The 23,729-nt window shown below is 36.6% G+C and overlaps 1 protein-coding gene across 3 annotated transcripts; it reads left to right on the top strand.

Moving 5' to 3' along the window:
* The first annotated feature begins 14,666 nt into the window (after positions 1-14,666).
* Positions 14,667-23,718, top strand: zgc:92594 (uncharacterized protein LOC436996 homolog). 3 transcript variants are annotated; one of them, XM_053480211.1, is made up of 7 exons: positions 14,667-14,751; positions 18,722-19,370; positions 20,658-20,753; positions 20,842-21,072; positions 22,625-22,647; positions 22,733-22,887; positions 23,331-23,718. In XM_053480211.1, the coding sequence occupies exons 2-7, from the start codon at positions 18,744-18,746 to the stop codon at positions 23,486-23,488; spliced, it is 1,290 nt and encodes a 429-aa protein (XP_053336186.1). In that variant the 5' UTR covers positions 14,667-14,751; positions 18,722-18,743; the 3' UTR covers positions 23,489-23,718. The 3 variants fall into 3 exon arrangements, with proteins under 3 accessions (XP_053336186.1, XP_053336187.1, XP_053336188.1); XM_053480212.1 differs by lacking the exon at positions 14,667-14,751 and adding an exon at positions 16,329-16,411; XM_053480213.1 differs by lacking the exon at positions 14,667-14,751 and adding an exon at positions 18,151-18,290.
* Positions 23,719-23,729: the final 11 nt, after the last annotated feature.

Genomic DNA, 23,729 nt, shown 5'->3' with positions numbered 1-23,729 from the left:
AACACAAATTTAATCTGCGTCCTATAGACACACACTCGAATCAGAAAGTAAACCCAAGAAAGTGAGTACTTACGTAATGGCAGACGAACAATCTGAACGGACATATGGGCGAACTCAATGACTGAGTGATGTGAAGCGCCATCTTGTCTCCTTTTATGCTTCCTGGTTCGCGACTTTACTACTTCCGGGTCCTAGTCCCGGTCGCAACACGAGTGTGTATGACACTTTAGAATAATATCAAATTTATTAATTCATTTTCTACAGCTTATCCTGTACATATCCCAGGAGACGGCGATACCCCCTGGACAGGGTGTCAATCCATTGCAAGGCATGCACTCATACACACACTCTCATACTCATTTACACACTACAGGCAATTAAAAATACTGATTTATTTTTTGGCACACAAGACACTTTTATATGAAAAATATTTCAGCATTGTATGACAGTGTGTAATGTTTTTTTTCCCCATTTGTATGTACCAAATCATTATAAACATTTTTTTTTTTTTTTTTTCAATTCCAGTGGGTCACTGGGCAGTGAAGAGGAAAGTGGTATTGCCTTTCACACTTGGATATCTTCAGAATGCTAAAGCTGCTGCTTCTGTTTTTTTTTGTTCTGTCTGTCTATGTAGCTGACAGAGAGAATAACTATAAGGATAATGAAAGTTCAAACAGGAAAAGGAAGTAGCTAGCAGCAAGTAGAAACAATGACATTAAAACTATTTTCAACACACATGCCCACACGCACATACTGCACTACCAACTTGAGTTTTTTTTAACCCGCTCCTTTTTGTCTCAATCTTGCTGTCCCTTTGTCACTCATACTGTAAATAAAGGTTTTTGTCGTGTTGGGTAGTGAGTGTTAAAGAAATGATGCAGATAGTATCATTTTTATTCGTGTTTGGTGTTGTGTTGTGTTTGTGCTAGTGCTGTTTTTTTTTAAATAAGAAGGTTTTCCTGTACAAATCACCTTTTTTTCTTAGTTTGTTACCCATATAACGAAGAGTTATATTCCATTCTTAAATATTTGATTGAATATAAGCTTGTATAGATTAAGTTTGATTCCTGTAACCCCCAAACCTTAAGAAGAGGTACAGACAAAGAGTTTGATGTAGACAACAAATTTACAGATGTGATGTGAACACACTTGTGACAGAAGCACAATGCATAACATTCTGTACATGCAGGTCAAGAGCTTCCATTAATGTTTAATATACAGTATATAAGAACTGGGATAAAAAGATTCCTATTAGACTGATTTTAAATATTAGACTGGAACTTTATGAGGTGGGAGAACTTGGGAGAGCTGCACAAGGAGCACAGCAATGCTGGAGTCAACAAATCAAGGGCCACCACGCACTGAAGTCTTCAGGAAATGGGCAACAACTAAAACATTCCTAGTATTAAGCCATTCCTGAACCAGAGACAATGTCAGAAGCATCTTCCCTGTGTTATGGAAAAAAAGAACTGGTCAGGGATCCAAAGTCCTCTTTTCAGATGAAAGTAAATTTGCATTTCATTTGGAAATCAAGGTCCAAGATTCTGGAGGCAGTCCAGTGTGACATTTCCATTTCATTCTGTGATAATTTGGGGTTCCAGTGTCATTTTCTGATGTTGTTCCACTGTTTAGCAAGTCCAAAGTCAATGCAGTCATGTACCAGGAGCTTTTGGAACACCTCCTACTTTCGTTTGGCAACAAGCTTTATGGAGATGCTGATTTTATTTTCCAACAGGACGTAGCACCTGCTCGCAGTCAATCACCTAACCTGAACCTAAAGTGAATGTGGGGTATTAAAAAGAGGAAGATGAGGAACAGCCATCCCAATAATTCAGATGAACTGAAGGCTGCTATCAAAGCAACCTGGTCTTCAATAACACCTCAGCAGTGCCACAGGCTGATCATGCCATGCCATGCCGCATGAATGCAGTAATTTGTGCTAAAACATATGTTTTCAGAATTTTAGTTTTGTAAATTACTTTTAATTGATTGTAGAAATTATTCTAATATTTTGAGATAAGGGATTATTAATTTTCATGAGCCGTAAACCATAATCATAGAAAATAAAGCAAAAAAAAAAAGGTTTGAAATATTTCATCTATTTGCAATGAATCTAGAACATATGAGAATTTCACTTTTTAAAATTACATTTCAGAAACAAAAGGTTTTTACAATATGTAAACTTTATGAGATAAGATGATATATCCCATATTGAATTTAAAGTCTATGGACTGGAAGGATGGACTATATGACACAAACAGCTGGGAATCTTGCAATCCCCTTTCTACTATTAGGAGAGTTATACTGTAGTTCGATTTAAAGAAAAGGAGAAAAACATAAATTGCATCATTTTCTGGGTGACATAGGCCTTTTGATAGATATCTTTATGTTTTTTCAATAGCTGAAAGAAAAGTCAACAATATATTTATAACCTATTAATTGCAAATACTTTACTTACAAGAACGCACTTAAATATGAAAGAATATTTGGTGAATACATTTTATCATAAAAAATTATTGTCTTTTTACTTCTTTTAGATCTGTGCATACACATACACACACAGTGATATGGGTGTGTGTGTGTGTGTGGGGGGGGGGGGGGGTGTTAGTGTTTGTGGTTAAACAGCATGACTATGACACTGTCTCTTTTTTCGTTTTGGTCCTGTCCGCTCATGCCTGAATGTCAGATTTTCTTCATATTTTAAATTAAATATTAAGGTCAAGTTTGGATATTCCTGAACCAGGCTCATCTGAGATCTCCAGAAAAGTGTAAGTTCATTCATATGACTGATTTACATTTAGATGCGTTTTAATTGCTAAATTCATTATTTTATTCTGGAATGTGTCTCAATACAGTATTTTATTACAACTTTTCCTCTTCTCTATTTGTTGTTGTTGAGATAATCAAGTTTAGTAAATAGATTTAAATTTTATTTCCCAAACTTTCAGTTAAGAGCAGATAATTATTTGAATACCGTAAATGCTTTTAAAACATTGACATGTTCACATTGACTTAAGAGGAAAATCATTCTACTAATAATAATTAAACATGCAAAAACTCAAAGATGGTTAGAGTAACATTGTAGGTGTATTTCGAGCAAACAAACAGACAAATGATAAAATATAAATAAAATGTAGATTTACCAGGCTCACCCTTCTGTATATTTTATTTATAAAGCGTATCATTCAAAATAAACAAGTGCTAGTTACTTTCCTGTCTGTATGGTCACCACCAGTGCTTATTTCCTGACCATACTAAAAAAGAAAAGCCACTAAAGACTTTCCTGTGATGGACAACTACACAAAAAAAAGTTTTTGTGTACTGCATGAATTTTTTTTTGGTTTGTGCTTTGGTTTGAGTTTCTGTTGTGGTTTGCAACTTTGCTAAGTCGAAAAATAGTACGTTTTTAATTCTTTTTAAAAGACTTATAAAGACACTAAGGATATACAGTAGGACTTGATGAGACATCTTACTCCAGAACAATAATAAGTGATAGGGTGTGTTTTAGTTTGTGTTTTTTTTTTTTTGCTTTCTATCTCTCTCTATCTCTCTTTTTTACAATCATTACACATTTCTGTTAATTAAAGAACGATTATTTGGTTCTTTTGCCCATTTACAGTTACATACAATGTTCCACATAATGCACTGCTCTTTCAACTGGCATTCGAGAACTGATGACGCGAACATCAAAATCATCCGCCTGACCATCTTCCTAATCACTAGTGTGTGTGTGGGGTTTCCAGCTCTGCTTTGGGCTCTCAGTGTTCTGTACCACCATCGTAAGTGCCAAGTTCGAATCTCAGCCATCGTCATGTTCCTTCTCGTCAGTGACCTGCTGGAGCTGATTCTGATTACAGTCTTCGTACCATACATGTTCGAAGAAGATCCTGAATTGTGCAAGCTGATTTTTACACTTTTGTTCGGGGTCAGGCTTTGTGGACATTTGCTTCACCAGATGGTGGCAATAGAAAATATTTCCCAAAAATATCCAACACTTGCCAAAGTTTTCTCCCCTCCCTGCTCCATTACCTTCTGCATCCTTGTGTTACTGCTATCAATTGGATGCCAGTTTCTATTTGAAAGTGTAAAAAATGTAGTAAATATATCTGTATGTGTGTTGCCTGTAATTGTGTGTGTGGTCACATATTTGTTAACTTGGAAAGCACTTGAAGATGACAGCCAGCCCACAGAGAGGAAGCCAGGCTTGCTGGTGCTATTTATCGCCATGTTTACGCTGATCATTTTATACATGCCATTTTTCTTAACTGTTCTGAGTGACATTCCTTTTATGCTGGACTCTTTAATAAGCTTGAGGCTGATCTCTGATCCTCTCCTGTGTGTGCTCGTGTGCAGGTTACAATTACACACACACTCGCAGATCACAGACTATAAGTTAACAGTACTGAATTAGCGGCACCACAGTGGGTTGTGTTTTGTGATTTTGTTGTTAACGCAGTTTCTATATCATCCTTAAATTAATTTAATTTACTTAACCCCAAATACCACCTTTAGACAGCAATTAATTGAAAAGTATAAACATTTTCCATACTGATCCATCAGTTACGTCGTTTGTTTCTCTGTTCTTAAATTTCTTTAGATTATGTTGCTTTTTGAGATTTTTTTAGCACTTTATCAGACAGGTTCTGTTTAAGCGATTTCTTGATTCTACAGGTTTGGCAGTAATCAGGCCTGGGTGTGGCAAAATTTAACTGTGTGTGTGTGTGTGTGTGCAGGGGGTGCAATGGAACAGGTGCAAATACCTTTTCAAATAGGGAGATTTATGCTTTTTTCCCTTAATATTTTGTACAGGTAGTACCTGACTTACAAACATATGAGTTACAAATGGACCACGGTTCTACGAACATTCGATATCATATCAAGGAAGTATCTCACATGTGTTGTACAGAAGTAAGACCCTCTGCAGTTCACCAAAAACCAATATTTACTACTATATACAATATTTTCAGTGTGTAAGCCAATGTATAGAATGTCTGAAGTTTGGTATACTCAGGAAATGAATCTCACACATCTCTGTTTTATTGAGGATTTTCCAAAATTAGTATTTATTAACCATCAGGGCAGCTTTACAGGACAGCTATTTTCTATCATCGTGCTTCCAGACTTTATTTTATTGAAATTTATTTATTATTGGTAGACTCATTTCTCTTGCACCCAAACACACACCGCCCCTTCACACCCAACAACTACCCCCCCCCCCCACCCCCCCGTTTACTTAAACACTGAAAATATCGTATATCATTGCAAATATTGGTTTCAGGTGTACTTTAGTGTCTTTTTTTTGTACAGTTCAAGTGAGCTACTTCCATGATTTGTTTGTATGAATGTTCTTAGAACCACGGCCTGCTCATTCCTGCGGAAATCCGTAACTCGAATGTTTGCAATACGAGGACTACAGTACCTGACTCCAATTAGCTTTTTTGTGGTCATTAACTCAATGAATCACATACGTTTTCCACTAGCACTTTAAGGTTTTTTTGGTTTGTTCTCAATAAAGACATGAAATATATATTTTTTGTGTTATTGTTTTATTTTGAGCTCTTTATATTTGTCAATACTTGTGACTTTCTGACAAATGAATGCAGAAAAACATGGCATTTCAAAAGGTTCACATACTTTTTCTTGCCACTATATTTAAGTTTTGCAAATATAAAAACAAAATACTTTTTCATCGCACTGTAAGTTTTTACTGATTAACAACACTTTCAAACTTGTATTAATTCATCATATTTATTTATAATTTAATATAATTTCCAACTTGCATTTTAACAAGCATTGTAGGTAATGTTATAAATCGATCATGACAGCTGGACTAATACAATGTTTAAGTTGGAATTGTTCCACCCATTTGCATATTAATTGTTAATTATATGGTTTTATAAGTTAAATTATAATAAATGTTTAAATCTCTTTTGATTTTTATAGGCCTATATTTGCCATTTTAAAGAAGTAAATTTGTCCCAACACCGTGGCAAACGTCAATTACAGTAAATTATTTATTATTTACTAATATTTTATTTATCGCTTTGTCTGCTACAGTATGTGTTAGCTTCTTTGGTTTGTTCACAATTAAAACTCAAGCAGCACAGATCGTTTTTGGCAACACAGCACAGGTCCATGATAATTTAAAGAAGTAGATGTGCTTTTATGGAAGTCTTGTTTGTTCACGGGAAGGCTTTAGACATCAAACTGTGCATTTGGATTTTTGGACATGTCAAATAGAACAAAAGTCATTACTTTTATGAAGTGTAAATTTTACCATTACCGGAATATGGGAATGATATTGCAAAAATGTAAAAACTCTTAAAAAGAACATATTACAATTTTTTTGGCCATATAAGCAACCGAAAAACAACCAGAAAAACATGTGATTATGTGATCATCATCTGTGCTATTTTTTTGCCTATGTGAAATTTTTTTTACTTTTTTTTTTTTGCTTAGTTATGTTTGTATGTCTGTACTATATAACCAAAACGATGTGAGAGACTAATAAGGTTATACAGGAAATAATTACTTCTCCAGGTTATTGCTCCTAAGGGTGCCTCACGTGCTTTTTTTCTTTTTAGTTTCATTTTTGTTAAAGGGGTCATATGGTCCTACATGCACTTTTTTAAGCTGTTTGGACTGAAATGTGTGTTAGGAGAGTGCGTACACAACCACTCTACAATGATAAAGAGCTGCCCAGTGGTTTTCTTTTCATTTATCACAATAACATGCCCCTTCTGAAATCAGGCCAATCGCAAATGCCTGTCGATGTGACGCCACACCGACAGAGGCCGCTCCTACTATAGTTGATTGACACTGGTGTTTTAGCAAAGACCCGCCCCGAGTGAGAAGAAGCTGTCGGCCATTGTTTTTCAACGCTGGAGCAAAATGTCGCCTAAGCGAGTGTTGTGTACAGTTGTTTGGTGTAATAGCGAACACAGCAGTCGTCATTCACTACCGACATCTGAGCTGCTGAGGACGCAGTGGCTGAAGTTAGTTTTTAAAGCTAATGTCCCCGCCGATCTACCTAAATGCGTTCATGTTTGCGCTAATCATTTTTCACCAGACTGCTTTATAAACGAGGGTCAATATAAAGCAGGTTTTGCTAGGAAGCTGCTCCTTAAAAATGGATCTGTACTAACGCTTCGTGTTCCTGCTTCATCTTCACCAGGCTCGGTGAGTGTAATTCCTTTTTCTACGAATCTTTGCAGATCGCCTTTTTAATAATCACGATGAATGCAGAGTGTAAGTTAACTTACACTCTCATAGAGCATGGTTATGTAGTCTTCTCTATGTACATCCGGCTCTATATAATTCCTAATTGCCGTTTATAATAAACAATGCATTAAGGTGATGGTCTAGTTGCAAACTGTGTATGTAGTCGGAAAACTATATTATGCTTACCTTTGTAACGCTAGATGGTTTATAACGGTGTCTTTCAATGATTAAGAAGTCATGTAAACACCTCAGTAAGAACATCGCGTTCATATCTCTCTCAGTACGCTACTTACCCTGTGTTAGCTTCTCCGCTTTTTTTTGTCATTGCTCGCGGCAGCGTAACAGCCCGTTAATTCTTTCTTTTAATTTCTGCGTTGTCAGGCGATATTACAAACTTCCGGGTGGGTTCCGTACTTAAATCAAACCAAAAACTACTTAAGAATACAGGCTCAGGCTCTATATTTCAGCTCATCTCACATTTTCACGTTTTCGCACTTTGGACTGCATTACCCACAAAGCATTGCCCGCACTGGACTACACTCGCGTAAACAACTGCCGTAAAATCAACCTCTCTCCCGCAACACCTGCAGTTATATACAAAGATAAATCAAAGTAATATTAAGTAAACTAACCATTCAGATACGTCCTGTCCAAGCCGTAATTGCTGAACTTCTTCGGGGGCGTCATCTTGTTCCTGGTCCGACTCAGGTTCAAATCGATATGGTTGCACAGATAAGTCTTCAAAGCCTCCCGCTGCCATACTTTCATCAAACGATACCCTTAACTGTTGTCAAAGCTATACCCCACGTGTGTTGTGAAGACACCCCCCACAGAACTGGGGGGCGGGCTCAGCAGAGGTCATAAGCATTTAAAGGAGCATGTATTGAAATAGGTTGCTGAGGACAGAGCTAGGTTTTACCAGGTAAAAGTAGTGTTTTTTTACACAAACCATTGAGAATTTTTAATTAAAGTATATTACAAACTTTTCATTAGGACCCTAAAGAATCATAGTAACTTATGAAAAATGGGACTGGAGGACCCCTTTAAATAAATAATAGCATGGTGAAAAAAGTAATATGTTGTTCTCCATCTGAGGTTGTATTTGTCTAATACTGAGCTCGAGTGGCGGACGGTCAATAATGCTACTGCTACGGAAGAATGCTACTTTAACATGTAATTATTTAACATAATAATTATTTATTTTAATAATTAAATAAAATCTCTTGTCTAAGAAAAATATCTTGTTTATGTAGGCTTGTACATTTTTAAAAAGCATGTGATTTAAGGCTGAGCTTTAATTGGATTTTTTCAAATCATCGAACCCTCTTACTTTATTTTTTTTAACGAATCAATATTGTTTTTAAATATTTGGGCTCATGTGATTGGACCATTCTTAACGAGTCTTATTAACGGTCAGCAGATTGTTAATTAATGTATTGAATAGTGATTTACTTGAAAGCCAGATAAATATGAGAAAAAATTCTGTAATTTCTTTGCAAAAATATACCTTCGCAGGGGGATCAGACGAAGAAAGAAAAAAAGTTAAAGAGCTTGGACCAGATAAGATAAGATAAGATAAGATAGGTCTTTATTAATCCCGAAGGAAATTGTTACTCTAGTGGCTGCATATTTGAAAAAAGATACAAATACAATATATAAAAAAAAACTAATATAAAAAAAAAAAAAATATATAGAGAAAAAAAAAAAAGAAAAACTAGACTGTACAGAAAGGTGCAGAATTTTCTCCTTTGGTGTATTGTACACTTATGTTATTGCACCCATGATTTATACTGCACATAATATTTGATATTACATATAGAGTAGTTATGATATTGCATACCAGATATATATAAATATTGCAAATGATTTTCATAATATTGTATAATTTGTGGTTTTGCATGTGATATTGTTATTGTGATAATATTGCACAATGTATCAATTAAAATTTTCAATTTAATTTTATTTGTATAGCGCTTTTAACATTTGTCATTGTCGCAAAGCAGCTTTACACAATCAAAAGAATTATTTAAGTCTGTATGGAATGTAAGTGTGCATAAATTAAGATGAGCAGATCGTCCCTGGTGAGCAAGCTGAGGGCGACAGTGGCAAGGAAAAACTCCCTGAGATAGTAAAAGGAAGAAACCTTGAGAGGAACCAGACTCAACAAGGAACCCATCCTCATTTGGGTGAAACAGAAAGGGCATGATAAAGTTTTATTGATTATTCTGTCATGACACCTCCTGAATGAAGAGGGGAGGGGGAAAAGAGTTTATAGATCGACCTGATCTTCTAATTAAGTAGTAGTCAAGTTATTGCGGCCGAGCTTACACATTTTTTGCAGCAGTCGGCACTTCTGAGCCCTGCTATGATTAGATTATTAGAGACCAAGCAATATAGGTTGTGCAGGACCCAAGAGAGTCGCGTGAGATTTTGCTGCATAGCTCATATACACTTGCACGTATGCACATTCTCAAGAGGAAGTCAGTTATTTTGTGTCATTTGCCAAAAACGCACCCAATGGATTTTGATATACTCCTCCTAGGGAATTTCTACGATGGCCACCAAACTGGTCCTACTGTATGTGATCCAAAAACATTGAGGATGCAAAATCACAGAGGGATTTTTAATATCTCAAACGGGTCAGCCGTGGCAATGCCTCAAACTTGGCTTAAAAGTGGTTACTAACTTTCTGTGTAACAATATATTATAAGTGACATTATATTAAGTGACAATTTCAGTGACATTGTGTTTAGTAACATATATAATATAACATACATACTTTTTTTTATTATTAATTTTTTAAATCATATTACAATTAAAGTGTATGAATACATGTAAACTGTTTTAGATTGTACTACTATGATTTTTTTATTGAAATATTGCATTATATTACTTCAATCGAGAATAAAGGGGTAACTACACAATCAAAGCAATATTACAAACAAAATTCATTATACATACATATTATTATATGTTTTTTTTTATTCTTTCATTTTTTACAATTATTATTTTGAAGAAGGGCATTTAGATACACTCAACAAAAATATAAACGCAACCAGATCTGTTGCTCGTGCATTGAATGTTCATTTCTCCACCATAAGCCAAAGGCGTTTCAGAGAATATGGCAGTACATCCAACCGGCCTCACAACCGCAGACCACGTGTAACCACACCAGCCCAGGACCTCCACATCCAGCAGGTTCACCTCCAAGATCGTCTGAGACCAGCCACTCAGACAGCTGCTGAAACAATTGGTTTGCATAACCAAACAATTTCTGCACAAACTGTCAGAAACCGTCTCAGGGAAGCTCAACTGCATGCTCGTCGTCCTCATCGGGGTCTTGACCTGACTCCAGCTCGTCGCCGTAACAGACTTGAGTGGGCAAATGCTCACATTCGATGGCGTCTGGCACGTTGGAGAGGTGTTCTCTTCACGGATGAATCTCGGTTTACATTGTTCAGGGCAGATGGCAGACAGCGTGTGTGGCGTCGTGTGGGTGAGCGCTTTGCTGATGTCAATGTTGTGGATCGAGTGGCCCATGGTGGTGGTGGGGTTATGGTATGGGCAGGCATCTGTTATGGACAAAGAACACAGGTACATTTTATTGATGGCATTTTGAATGCACAGAGATACCGTGATGAGATCCTGAGGCCCATTGTTCTGCCATACATCCATGAACATCACCTCATGTTTCAGCAAGATAATGCATGGCCCCATGTTGCAAGGATCTGTACACAGTTCTTGGAAGCTGAAAATGTCCCAGTTCTTGCATGGCCAGCATACTCACCGGACATGTCTATTTGTGGGCAGTATAAGGTACACCTGTGCACTACTCATGATGTCAGATCAGCATCTTGATGTGGCACACCTGTGAGGTGGGATGGATTATCTCAGCAAAGCAGAAGTGCTCACTATCACACATTTAGACTGATTTGTGAACAATGTTTGAGAGAAATGGTAATATTGTGTATCTGGAATGAATTTTAGATCTTTAAGTCCATCTCGTGAAAAATCGGAGCAGAAACAAAGGTGTTGCGTTTATATTTTTGTTGAGTGTATTTCTTTGTTTTTGTTTACCTCATATTTTATTTGGACGATGTTTTTTTTTTCATCAGAGACATATCTTGAACTATAAAGCATATGTTTCAAACAGACTCACAATTATTTACAATATGCACTGTACTATGCATTTATCTGAACTTTTGAATGTTAAAAATTATATTCTTGGTTAAAATGAAAAAATATAATTTTATAATACTCTGAAAGCTTGTAATAACCTGAGCACTTACTTGCATCTTTATTCAATATGAACCAGAAATATAAAAATATAAAACATATGTACGGTATATATCACAGATAGCTGTTCATATTGCAAAATGTTAAAATTTTATTAGACCAGGGGACCATTATCCATAAAAGCCTCCTAAATCATCTGAATAGTTCCCGCAGAGGATTGTCCAAGGCCAGCTTACATCGAAGTCATGCAAGCCAGTCTCGTTATATTAACAATTGCTGGACTTTTTTTGGGGTAGACCTCTATAACCATACCAGGAGTATCTACTATCATGACTTATATGGTATGGTATGTGCAAACATAATGTAGTGTATTGTACGGTATGTACAAACATACTAACTGCTCAACTTTGGTAGGCACTGTGGTACCCATTATGTGTTATACACCATAGTACCACCATGGTAGTAACCATTAAAGCAGATTAGATTAGAAGTTAGAAGGAGTGTAGAAGTCCTACAGTATGGTGCTTACCATGGTAACATGACAAAATACAATATACAATGTATAGTTGATTTTTCTCTACTGAGAGACTCTATTCTCTATTTTGCTCGACATGCTTGACTATGCTACACTTGACCTCTTATCAGTTTATTTTTTCCCAAGAAACAACTGTTATTCAAAGAATGCCCTATTACAAATAGAAAAAATAAAATAAAACAAATAAGAAGATTACTAACTATTAATGTGACTTTTATAATAATCTTAGTTATTAGTGAGGTAAAATCTACTAAGCACTAATTTGGGTGACTGTATACAACACTGCCCCCTGGTGGTGGACCTGGCTTTTTTTCCACAAATTACATGTCTGCCTGAAATCCTGGCCTCCCATGAACCCCTTAAATGCCCAACAACAACTTCTCCATCGATCAGGCTGAATATTCATGGGAACAACTGCAGTGAGCTAGCTCCGAGCCATGTCAGCTGGATCGACATTTATGGATGTATGGCCTTTTTAAAATGCTTGCACCATTCAAATGTTTTACTGCGGCTTAGAGTCTCATCACTGTACTGTGCGCGAAGTCATCTGTAAATGTCAATTGGTTTTACACGTTTATTCACCATGAAATGTCATCACAAATTCAAATTCAAATTTTATTTGTCACATACACAGTCATACACAGTACGATATGCAGTGAAATGCTTATACGACCGCCAGTGACCTTAAAAAAAACACACAAAAAAAACTTATACGTAAGAAATAAATATGAATAAAAAAGAAATACTAAAGAAAATAAATTGAACTAGTAAAATAAACTGTACAAATAAGGGCATAATAAAAATATTACAAAATATAAAAATATAGAAGAAAAAAAGTATATATATAACATTTAAAAGTGACAATGGTTGTGCAAATATGCATAAAAAGTGACTTATTAAAGTGTCTTGTGCAATGGTCCATAAATGAAAATATAAATATCTAGTGCAAGTGTGTATGAATGTGTCCATGATTGTCCATGATTGTACAGCCAATGTTAAGAGCTTAAAAAGATGTTATTAGTCCTGTGTGGTGTGATGTGATTGAGAGACCTTATGGCCTGTGGGAAGAGGCTCCTCCTCAGTCTCTCTGTGTTGGCCTTCAGGGAGCGGAATCGCTTCCCTGACCGCAACAGAGAGAACAGTCCATTGTTGGGATGGCTGAGGTCCTTCACCATCTTCCTGGCCTTGGTCCAGCACCGCTTGCTGTAGATCGAGTGCAGGTCAGGGAGCTCGGTGCGGATGGTGCGCTCAGCTGATCGCACCACCCTCTGTAGAGCTCGTCTGTCCTGCATGGTGCTGTTTTCAAACCAAATCGTGATGTTACACAAGTCCTGGTTTGAATTAAAAGCTCGTCTATATGCATAAGTATATATGAAAAGGTTATTCACTGGTAACAAAAAAACTTCTGATAGTTTTTTTTGTTACAAAATTAATACATAAATAAATATAATAAAGTGACATAAGAATAACTGATGAAGAGGCATGAGTCTGTTTTATTAGGTCGTACATTGTGGGGGAACACACATGGGTTTTATTCTGAAATGTTATCAATGGCTGAGTCAGCTTTGCTTTGGTTGCAGGTGAATTCTCTATAAGTAGACTGCTGAAGTACCTAATTAACAAATGAACTGACTAGCAGGATTTACTTGTATAACTGGTAATGGTATGGTATATAATATGGTAATAATATGGTATTTGAGTCTTACTGTATATATTAGAAATATATGGTATTTTCCATCAGTCATTATTTAGTGCTCTGGTCATGGCATATATATATATATATATATATATATATATATATATATATATATATATATATATATATATATATATACTTAGCAAAAAAAGAAACGTCCTCTGACTTTCAACTATTTTTACTTTCAGTAAACTTAATGTGTAAATATTTGTATGAACACTAAAAGAGTCAACACCATAAGACATAAACTAAAAATGTTTCACAATGTGTCCCTGAATGAAGGGAGGCTCAAAATCAAAAGTACCAGTCAGTATCTGGTGTGGCCACCAGCTGCTTGAAGTACTGCAGTGCATCTCCTCCTCATGGACTGCCTATTGCGGACAGTCTGAGCACTGATGGAGGGATTGTGTGTTCCTGGTGTGACTCGGGCAGTTGTTGTGGCCATCCTGTACCTGTCACGCAGGTGTGATATTCGGATGTACCGATCCTGTGCAGGTGTTGTTACACGTGGTCTTCCACTGCGAGGATGATCAGCTGTCCTTCCTGTCTCCCTGTAGCGCCGTCTTAGGCGTCTCATGGTTAGTTGAACATGCATGGAAAACATTGTTTAAACACTTTACAATGAAGATCTGTAAAGTTATTTGGATTTTTACAACATTATTGTTGAAATACACAATCCTGAAAGAGGGAGGTTTCTTTTTTGCTGAGTATATATACCTGTATATTATAATATATATATATATATATATATATATATATATATATATATATATATATATATATATAATCCATGTTAGGTGGTTGTTGTTGCACAGGTAGTTTTGTCACAGGTGTGTCACAGACCCATTCCTTCCCTCAATGTCACAGCAGCCAGCATTATCAGCCTTATTATTAATGATGCAACAGTAGCATAATCAACTTCTATGTCATTGTATGAACAAGTAGGGTTTATCAGGCCAGACTGATCCCATGCAATGTGTCTGCAGCAGCTGAAGTAAGGGCTACTGAAACATTGGGGCAGCACGAGGAGCGACAGTGAGTTGACTGCACACTTCATCTGAAGGTAATGGTAGCACACAAGCATCAAGATCTGAACACGTTTATGCTATAAACCAGTGGTTCTCAAACTTAATATTCAAAGTTTACAAATGTTTTAGAAAAAAGAAATTACAATAGAAAAATCTAGTTTTTTTTAAACCCTGAACAAACTAAATAAGCAAAGTGTTTTTTCTTTAATGTCCGAATAGACTGACTACTTTACCTGACCTTGAAGGACAGCACAACAACAATGTAATATTAAAATTATTTTAAAGTAAAATCCCTTGCTGTAGCTCTGCACTAGGTTTATCTGTAAACAAGGGGAAAAAATGCAGTGTTTCGGGTTCACCCTATCCTTCAGATATGAAGTAAATTTCAACAGCTGATTCAGGAGGAACAAAATTAAGAAACAAATTTTTTGGATTTTCCATCCCTATTTAAAACAAAATTGAACAAGCAAAAGATGCGACATGTAACCAGCCCCAAAGACAAAAAAAAAATTAGGGTGAGTCAAAAATTATCTGCACTCTGGTTATATTAAATTATACATTAAAACTTTTGTTGGTTGCATCTTAGCAGCACTTTCTGTTCAAGGCTACTGTCTCCCCGTCACTGCTGTAAATGTGTAGATGTGTTATATCAGTTTTTTTTTAAGTTAATTAACCAAAAAGAAAAGGCGGAGGGGAAGTGGTGGCTCAGTGTGTTAAGGCTCTGAGTTACGGATCATAAGATCGCTGGTTTAAGCCCCAGCTTCGCCAGGTTGCCACCGTTGGGCCCTTAAGCAAGGCCCTTAACCCTCTCTGCTCCAGGCACGTAAAATGGCTAACAACCAGAAGCTGGACTGCAGTGCAGAGAAAAATTGCATTGGTCTCAGGGTGGTCAAAATGTGGTCTCAGGGTGTAGCTGGTGCCATTTGTGTGGGATGGGTAACTGAAAAGTCTTCAATTTTTGTAGACAAAAAAAAATGAGTTCACTTTCCTTCGATAAGCTCACTTACACCAGGAAAGACACAATTAAACACTAAAACACATCTGTCAGAAAAGTCTTTATTTATTACATTTTATTGCTATTTATTATAACAAAAAACAGAGTTTTTCCATGTTTGACCTGATGTTATGTACATCTGTTAAAACAAAGAACATTAACCATTTAACCATAGTGAAACCGAAGTTTTTTAGCACAATTGGATATGACATCCTCACCGTACAGAGGATGTAACGTACAGTAAGAGAAGACGCCAAACCTTTGCTTTTCTGTGTCTGAAGGACAGAACATCTGACCTTGTTAAGTCTTGAAATTTTGACCAAGTCCTCTGTTATGTTAAACACCAAATGCTCACTGGTAGTCAATGATACCATGGCAACAGTGTCAAACATGGGAAAGTACTATGTTCAGCCTTAAACTCAGTCCAGGAACACCAATGACCCTCACACATTCTGCGTGGCCTGCTGTCGGTGTCACGTGTATATCACAGGCGTGTCACAAGGGTTCCTCAATAATTTAACAGTAGGTAGTGTCATCATCAACTTATCCGCCAAACCGTGAGGTAATAATACATAATACATCTTTATTTAATTACCAGATCATAAATAGGTGAATGTACGTGGGCAGAGCAGCAGGTAACCTCTAGTTACTGCTAGATAACTAACAGATTACTGAGGAGTATAAAACGTTTTTATTTCAAGGTAGGAAATGTACAGTTTATTACATATTATTACTGCATTACTACTTTGTGGCCTGGGTCCGAATTGACGGTTCGGATCTGGGGATTTGAGAAACCCTGCTATGAAATAAGAATATAGAATACACTAAGTGCATTCAAGTCAAACCAGTTAAGGTTGTGGTGAAATTTCTCATGAATGAAGGCGACTGTTAAAACACACCCACATGGCTCATCCTCACAGACCAGCTCAGATGTTTAGTTGAACTTTTGTAGTTGAACTGTAAAATAGGGAATCATCCCATACTTTAAAAATAAAAACCCTGTTTAATGGTTTTTATTGGTTATACAGGATATTTGTTTTGTATTTTTGAGGATGCGTTCAGTGAAATCTATGGGAAAGAAATATTACAGATGAGACTCCTGAGACAGGGTGATGTGTATGAGATGAAGAAATCCACTCCTCTTCCTCAGCCTAAGAGTGTGCTTCTCATTGGTCAGGACTCACGACCCAGGGAGTGGTTTTGCTGGTGGTGGCGGGACTGATCGTCTGCAGAAATGAAAGCCTAAATACCATTATAAATGATGTAACCATAAATAGTTCATGCATAACACTGTGCTGTAATGTACAGTTTCACAGGAACATTTCAAATAAAAACGAACTGACTCTTTTGGAGTCAAATAATAATAAGAACCGACTCGTTTGCCAGTCGGTTGTCACTGTTCCTCGTTCAAATAAAAATAAGAACCTTATTCTTAGGTGGAAAAAGGTGTACATTAAAGAAAGCTAATAAGAAGTTCAGCAATTTTGTTGGAAAATAAATAAAACCCACTTTGTTAGGAAAAACGGGGGTCTGGATTTTCTAGATATTCCTATTTAAATAAAACATTTAAATCAATCGGCTTAGGAATTCTCTGGAATATTTTATCTAAAGTGGGTGGCATGAATCCTCTCCTACGTTGTAATTACATTGTTAGAAATAGCTGAATATTGTATGAAATATCAAACTTTCTAATTTCCATAAGCATATGCACTTGGCTTGATCCCAAAAATATAAACACAATTTTCCCCGCATAAATATTTTGTAATGGAACAATAGGGATATTCTACAAGAATAAATCACTTTGATAACTGCTTTAAGAATTACCTTATTCTATTTGGACAGCTGTTTAACACACGTGGCAGACTTTACAGTATAATTAGATTTTTTTTTTTTCAAAAACACAGTATTCCCATTCTAGTGAAGAAAATTTACACTTGTATGGCAGAGGCTTTTTGGTCAGAATTTTTAGTATTCATCTAATCTTATTTTGATATTGACTTTTCGTTTCAAAGATGTTTTATTTCGATATTTTCTCTTTACTCAAAAGAGAAGATTGGAAAAATGTAACATAATTATTTTGTGTTTCCTACTAGCTAAATAGTATATCCATAAAAAGAAATGTACTGTCTCTTTAACCTTTTTTTTCCTTTATTTAAAGATGATCTAGGCAGGGTTATAAAAACGTCCTAGATGGAAATCGTTTGGGCGAGTCGTTTGTCAGCGTTCATCATTTAAATAAAAAAAGAACTGACTCGTTCGCGGGAGTCGATTGCCGATGTTTACTGTTTAAAGAAAAAGAACCGACTCGCTTTCGACCCGCGAATGAGTCAGTTTTTTTTTTTTTTTTTTGCTTTCCGGCTTTCTTTGTTCAAATAATAAAACTAATAGGACAGTGCGCGCGACCGCTGCTTTGGACTCGGGTAGAATCACGTGACGTATAAGCGCGTATAAGTGTCTTGATTATTCGATTAGTTGATTCCCTGTGACGAGTTTTTATTATTATTGTTTTTTGAGAATTGCATTTTAAATTAATCAAAGTGGCTTAAACTAATAATGTACTTATATTGTTCATGGCAAAAGGTAAGAATAATAATTTATGATATATAGAATAAAAAGATGTATATCTATAAGGTAATGCACATGAAGTAAAGTAAATTTATTTATGCAAGATTATGCAAACAATAACATACTTTATTTTTTAAAGTCAATATGTGTTTACTAGCAGTTTCCTATATTTATAAATATATTATGGTTTTACATTGTAAATAGTAGAATATATTCTGGTATAGTTAGGTATTAAATTAATGAAAAAAAAATGCATGATCACAATGCATGATGGAATTTTTCTTGAAAATCTGGCAACCGCTATCATTAGATTTCTTTTATCTGACCTTGTGTTCAGGGTTAACTAGTAACTGTGTAACCTTTTTTTTATCTCATTAATCACTTTTGGTTACTTTACCAGCTAAATCCTTCTTTTAGATGATTTACAAATTTTTCTTTTCCTGCAGAACCACATGAAGAAAAATCATAATGGCCAAAGCTTTGGAGGACACTTTGCTGGAGCAAGAGCTGACATGCCCCGTGTGCCTAGAGATTTATCAAGAGCCGCACCTGTTGCCATGTGGTCACAACTTCTGCCTGAAATGTCTACAGAGGCTTGAGAGCAATGCAAATCGTGGCCGTCTGCGTTGCCCTGAATGCCGTGAAAGCCACCGCTGTGCAACGCGGTGGCAGAAAAACTTTAAGCTTGCCAGCATCTCTGCTGGCTTTCAGCAACGCAGCTTCGCCAGTCAGCCGAGCCCGAGCAGACCAGGACCATCATACAGACCGACTGATGTACACTGTGATTATTGTGTTCCAGAAATCACTGGTGACACAGTCAAGAGATCAGCCACAGCGGTGAAGTCATGTCTGAAGTGTGAGGTATCCATGTGTCCAAAGCATGTGCAGCACCACCTTGAACTCCCTGCCTTTCAAAACCATCCACTGGTTGAGCCATTAAGCGACATGAGGAAGAGAAAGTGCACAGATCATGACAAGATGTTTCGATATTACTGTATGGAAGAGTGCAAGTTCCTCTGCAGTGTTTGCACCCTTGAGGGAGGGCCCAGTGGGCATGCTATTAAAACACTCAAGAATACTATGCATGATCTGCAGGTAGGCTGTACTATTCCAACATGACATTCTGACATGACATTATACTCTACACTGGCACTAATGTCTGAACATGGGCTTCAAGAATACATATGCATGAGTAGGGAGACATTTAATCCTTGTGACTAGTTAGTAACTACATTAAATCTAAGAAAACTGCTTTTAACAATTCAAAATGTTAACTCAGCACAGCCAACTGATTTTATTGCAAGGTTTCTTTTTGTCAGCAAATAATGCTCTGGTGAGAAGCAGGGTGAGCCATTTAGTTTCTGAAAATATACATGCTAATGGAATGAAGATATTAAAGAAATTATGGTGATTTAGTCACATAATTAAAAAATTAAAAACAGAAAAGGATAAGATTTTCTCTAATATTCTTTTCCCAGTGATCTACAGGAAATGGTTTTAAAATACTGTTATTCATTTCATAGGTGTGAATGTGAATGTGGTCATCGAGTGAAAATTGTAGTACAAGAATATATAAATTGTGAAAAATACTTTTAATACACTGTAGTTGCAAGCAACAATGAGCGGGCCCAAGAACCCTGCGCCATTACCATCCAAGCACACGAAAGACAGCAAGTTGCATTTAAAGGGGAATATCCCAATACCATTGACATAATTTAAGAAAATTTTTATTCATTTTCAAAAAAGCCCCACATGCTGTAAAAAGCATCATACCACTGTCCCATTTAGAGGCCGAGCTCTCTCAGAGGGAAGGGATGAGATGTACTTCGTGCTCCCACATTAATCACGACTCTACAGCCAATCACGCAAGCGGAAGGAGTGTGAGTATGTTACTCTCTCCCCTACGGGCGAGCAGTTCTAAAAGATGTGATTGGCTGGCACCACGAGGTTCGGAGGAAACATGTGATAGTCTTTGGCCCTCCTGACTGAGTGGTAGTAGTAGCCTTAATGTGGGAGCCCCCTAGTGACAGGGAGAAAATGGATCCATCACCTGTTGAGCACAGAAGCACAGGCGAAAGGCAGACCAGTTTTTTTTTTCTGTGTGCTTTGTCCATTGTTTGAACTATTAAGCAGTAGAGAATACAAACTGGGATATCCTGAGTTTCCCTCATGCTCCATGTTTTACTAGTGTATTTTATGATTCAAATGTCCTTCATGCAATTCTTTGTACAGAAACAGTGTGTGGTTAGATGAGGTTGCTTAGAAAACAAATCTAGAAGAGCTTTCCTAGCTATAAAAAGTGAATTCTGGTGCGCTATGAACTTGTTTTTAAATCATTTTGGAAGCACATTGCTTTGGTTTCACTAATATGTTTCTCTGTAGACCTCTCTGCGCAAACAACTGCAGAAGGTTAACAGAAAGATCAGAAAAGTAGAGAAAAATATGCAGGAGCAAAATGAGCTGCAACAGCAAAACAAGGTAATGCATCATACTGCACGTACTTCCCTCCGTCCACCTCAAAACATGTGCTTGTAAACGTCGAAAACGTTCTTGTACGCTATTCTAGGCCTTCCTGGAGGGTGTTGACAAGCAAGTGGACACCTTTCGAGGGGTTTTGATGTCCAAGATGGATGAATTACTAACATCACTGACTGAGTGTTTGCGTGCCTACGGGGAGAACAGCCTTAGCATCCAGCAGCACTTAGTGCAAATTGAAGAGGACCGTAGTCGCCTGGAAGTTCTCCGCACAGGCATCGAGCACCTGCTACAGAAAAACGATCCGTTCCAGTTCATTAAGGTCAGATCCGATTGATTATGTTGTCATACACGTCATGACTTTTGGTTTATGGAGTAAAACAGGAAAATTGAAAACAATCACTACAATGATTTCAATATACACTGATAATAATCAGGATGGCTATGGTCATGTACATCTAATAAGAGTCAAATCTGCTTAAGTTAAACTGGGACTTTTGATTGTACAAAATAACAGAACACAGTTATGAGAGGAAAAACTCTCATATAAAAATGCACTTGTTCCAGCATTTCACTAGTGCTTGGACAACCGTCATGGAAATAAATATTTTCTCAGTCCTGAAGCCACCATAATTGTACTGCCTGCTGGCCTCCCAGGAACTCCTTTAATCCCTAAATATGTGAAAATGGCTTGAAGTGAGGACAGGACTGTACACTTTTTACAGACAGATGTTTTCTTTCTTCTGCTTGAAACTTTATGAGAAATTTCATTAAGTCCTGATATGACTTAAATGTTTTACATTTAGTGTTTTTTTAATGCTACTTTTATATTTTTTTATTATTAATAATGTATTTTTATGATTTTAAACAACGTAACTTTTCAAACATGCATACAGTGCATGTGTTAATTAATGACTGTGATAAGTCATTTAGAACAATTAATGTCAGCCTCAAGACTAAATTAAGCACGCCATTTTGTAAATTGAGCTGTATTCTTTAAGTATTCTAAGTGCAGTTAAACCTTCGATTGCGAGCATAATTTGTTCTGGAAGTGTGCTTGTATATCAGAGTGAATTTCCTCCTTAATAATGGGAACACTGATAATTTATTTTACACCCCAACAATTTTCATATAAAAACAGTTAATAAAAATTCTAAAGTAAAAATAAATCATGTGGGGGTTAAAAATAAAGCAGGTTATCTTTAAAAAGAATCATGATTGGTGTTAGACAGTAGGTGGTTAGAGCAGGAGCAGGGGGGCTAATATGTACAGTAGGAGGCCTTTCACACGCGCACACACAAACGGTACTCTCGAACAAATTTTCTTACTGTAATCTTCTTTTTGCATGACTTTAACAAGAAATCTCTCTAATAACACTTGTTTTGCCTTGTTTCGAGGATTTTGTGGAAATATGGTGTTGCATTGCCGTTAAACAGAATCATCTCCCGCACGGTTACAGCCTTTTTAACCTTTTTTCTTTACAGTGGCGGTTGATACAGTACAGTTACTAAAAACAGTCACTACACTTGGACACACACACACACACACACACATACACAAAAAGAAAGTGCTTTACATACACATCTCTATAATTTTCTTTAAATTTTGTTAAGTTGCTTTGAGACAATGACCATTGTTAGCGCTATATAAATAAAATTCCATTAAATTGAAAATATGAAAAATCATGTGACGCTCGGCAGAGAAGCGCAGATATACTACAGCACTTGTATATCAAGACCTCGCTCATTTAGCAAGATAAATGTATTAAAATTTAGCTTGTTTTGTAAAACACTCACAGACCAAGTTACTGACAAGTTAGGCAGTTCTGATTAATACTGTGCTTATTGAGGTGTTCTGTTTTGTTTTTGTTTCAGGAATACATGGCATGTGCCGAAAGGTAAGAGACCATTTTCAGGGTTACAGTAGCATTTTAAGGCACCAGTGTAAATTCGATAATGCAACCTACTGTCTGTGTTCCTCAGTTACCGCGGGCTTCTAAAAAAGCCACTGTCTAAGCCATGTTTAAGCCGTTCTTTGAGAATGGATCGGGAGGTCATCGGGAATCGTCTTGAAGACAAAATGGAGAATTTTATGACTTATCTACGGGAACACGTCACCACATTCCTTATCACTGTCTGTAAGTTGGAGATAGTAAGAAAAGCTATGGGAAGAATGCATCAAAAGGTTGTAAGGTATTAAACATAACAGGGTGTGCTGTTATGGGAAAATAAACAATGTTAGGATGGTGTGGTGCAGCCTGCTGTAAATTAGAAGAAATTAACCACCAGCACATCTGGGTTATTCCTTTCTACCACAACACTTTTCTAGTGATTACATTCTTCATTTTTTACATGCCACGCTCCACATTCATTCCAGAATCCAGATTCTCCTAGATAATTTTTCCAAGCTAATTATGATAAAGATAGAAGTCTAGCAGTAACTGAGCAAAGAGGCTCAGCAGTGACTCTACTCTAAGGCTTTCGAGCCTCTCTCCCTGCAGAGGAACCTTATTCCTGTCACCTGTACTCTCGACCAGTTCTTTATAAGAGTTCATAAATAAATGGTATGTTTCCATTTCAGGTAGCAGTGATGAAGAATATGAAGAAATGGAGGAAGATGAGCTGGAGGAGGAGGATGAGGATGAGGAAGAGGAGGACGAGGATGAGGAAGAGGAGGAAGAAGATGACAGTGATGAAATCGACAGCATTACTGAAGAAGATGAGATGAATGAAGATTAGAAGTGAAAACATGGCCAGTCTACTGTTGCACTTGAGAATTTAAAAGTGATTGCTTTCATATCGGGTTTAGTTCAATTTTAATAGCCAAAAATTCAAAAGTTCAAAATTTCTATCCCTGGCTGGTCGCTAGGGTATTGTGATTTTCGCTAACCCAGATGACCTAATACTATTATTTTTTTTTTTATTTAAACCTGGAATCTAATGGGACATCTGTGCTTTATGGAAATAATGGGGAATATCA

The sequence above is a fragment of the Clarias gariepinus genome, chromosome 20, assembly GCF_024256425.1.
Source record: "Clarias gariepinus isolate MV-2021 ecotype Netherlands chromosome 20, CGAR_prim_01v2, whole genome shotgun sequence".
NCBI classification, from domain to species: Eukaryota; Metazoa; Chordata; class Actinopteri; order Siluriformes; family Clariidae; genus Clarias; species Clarias gariepinus.
This window is presented reverse-complemented; position numbering and strand designations above follow the sequence as displayed.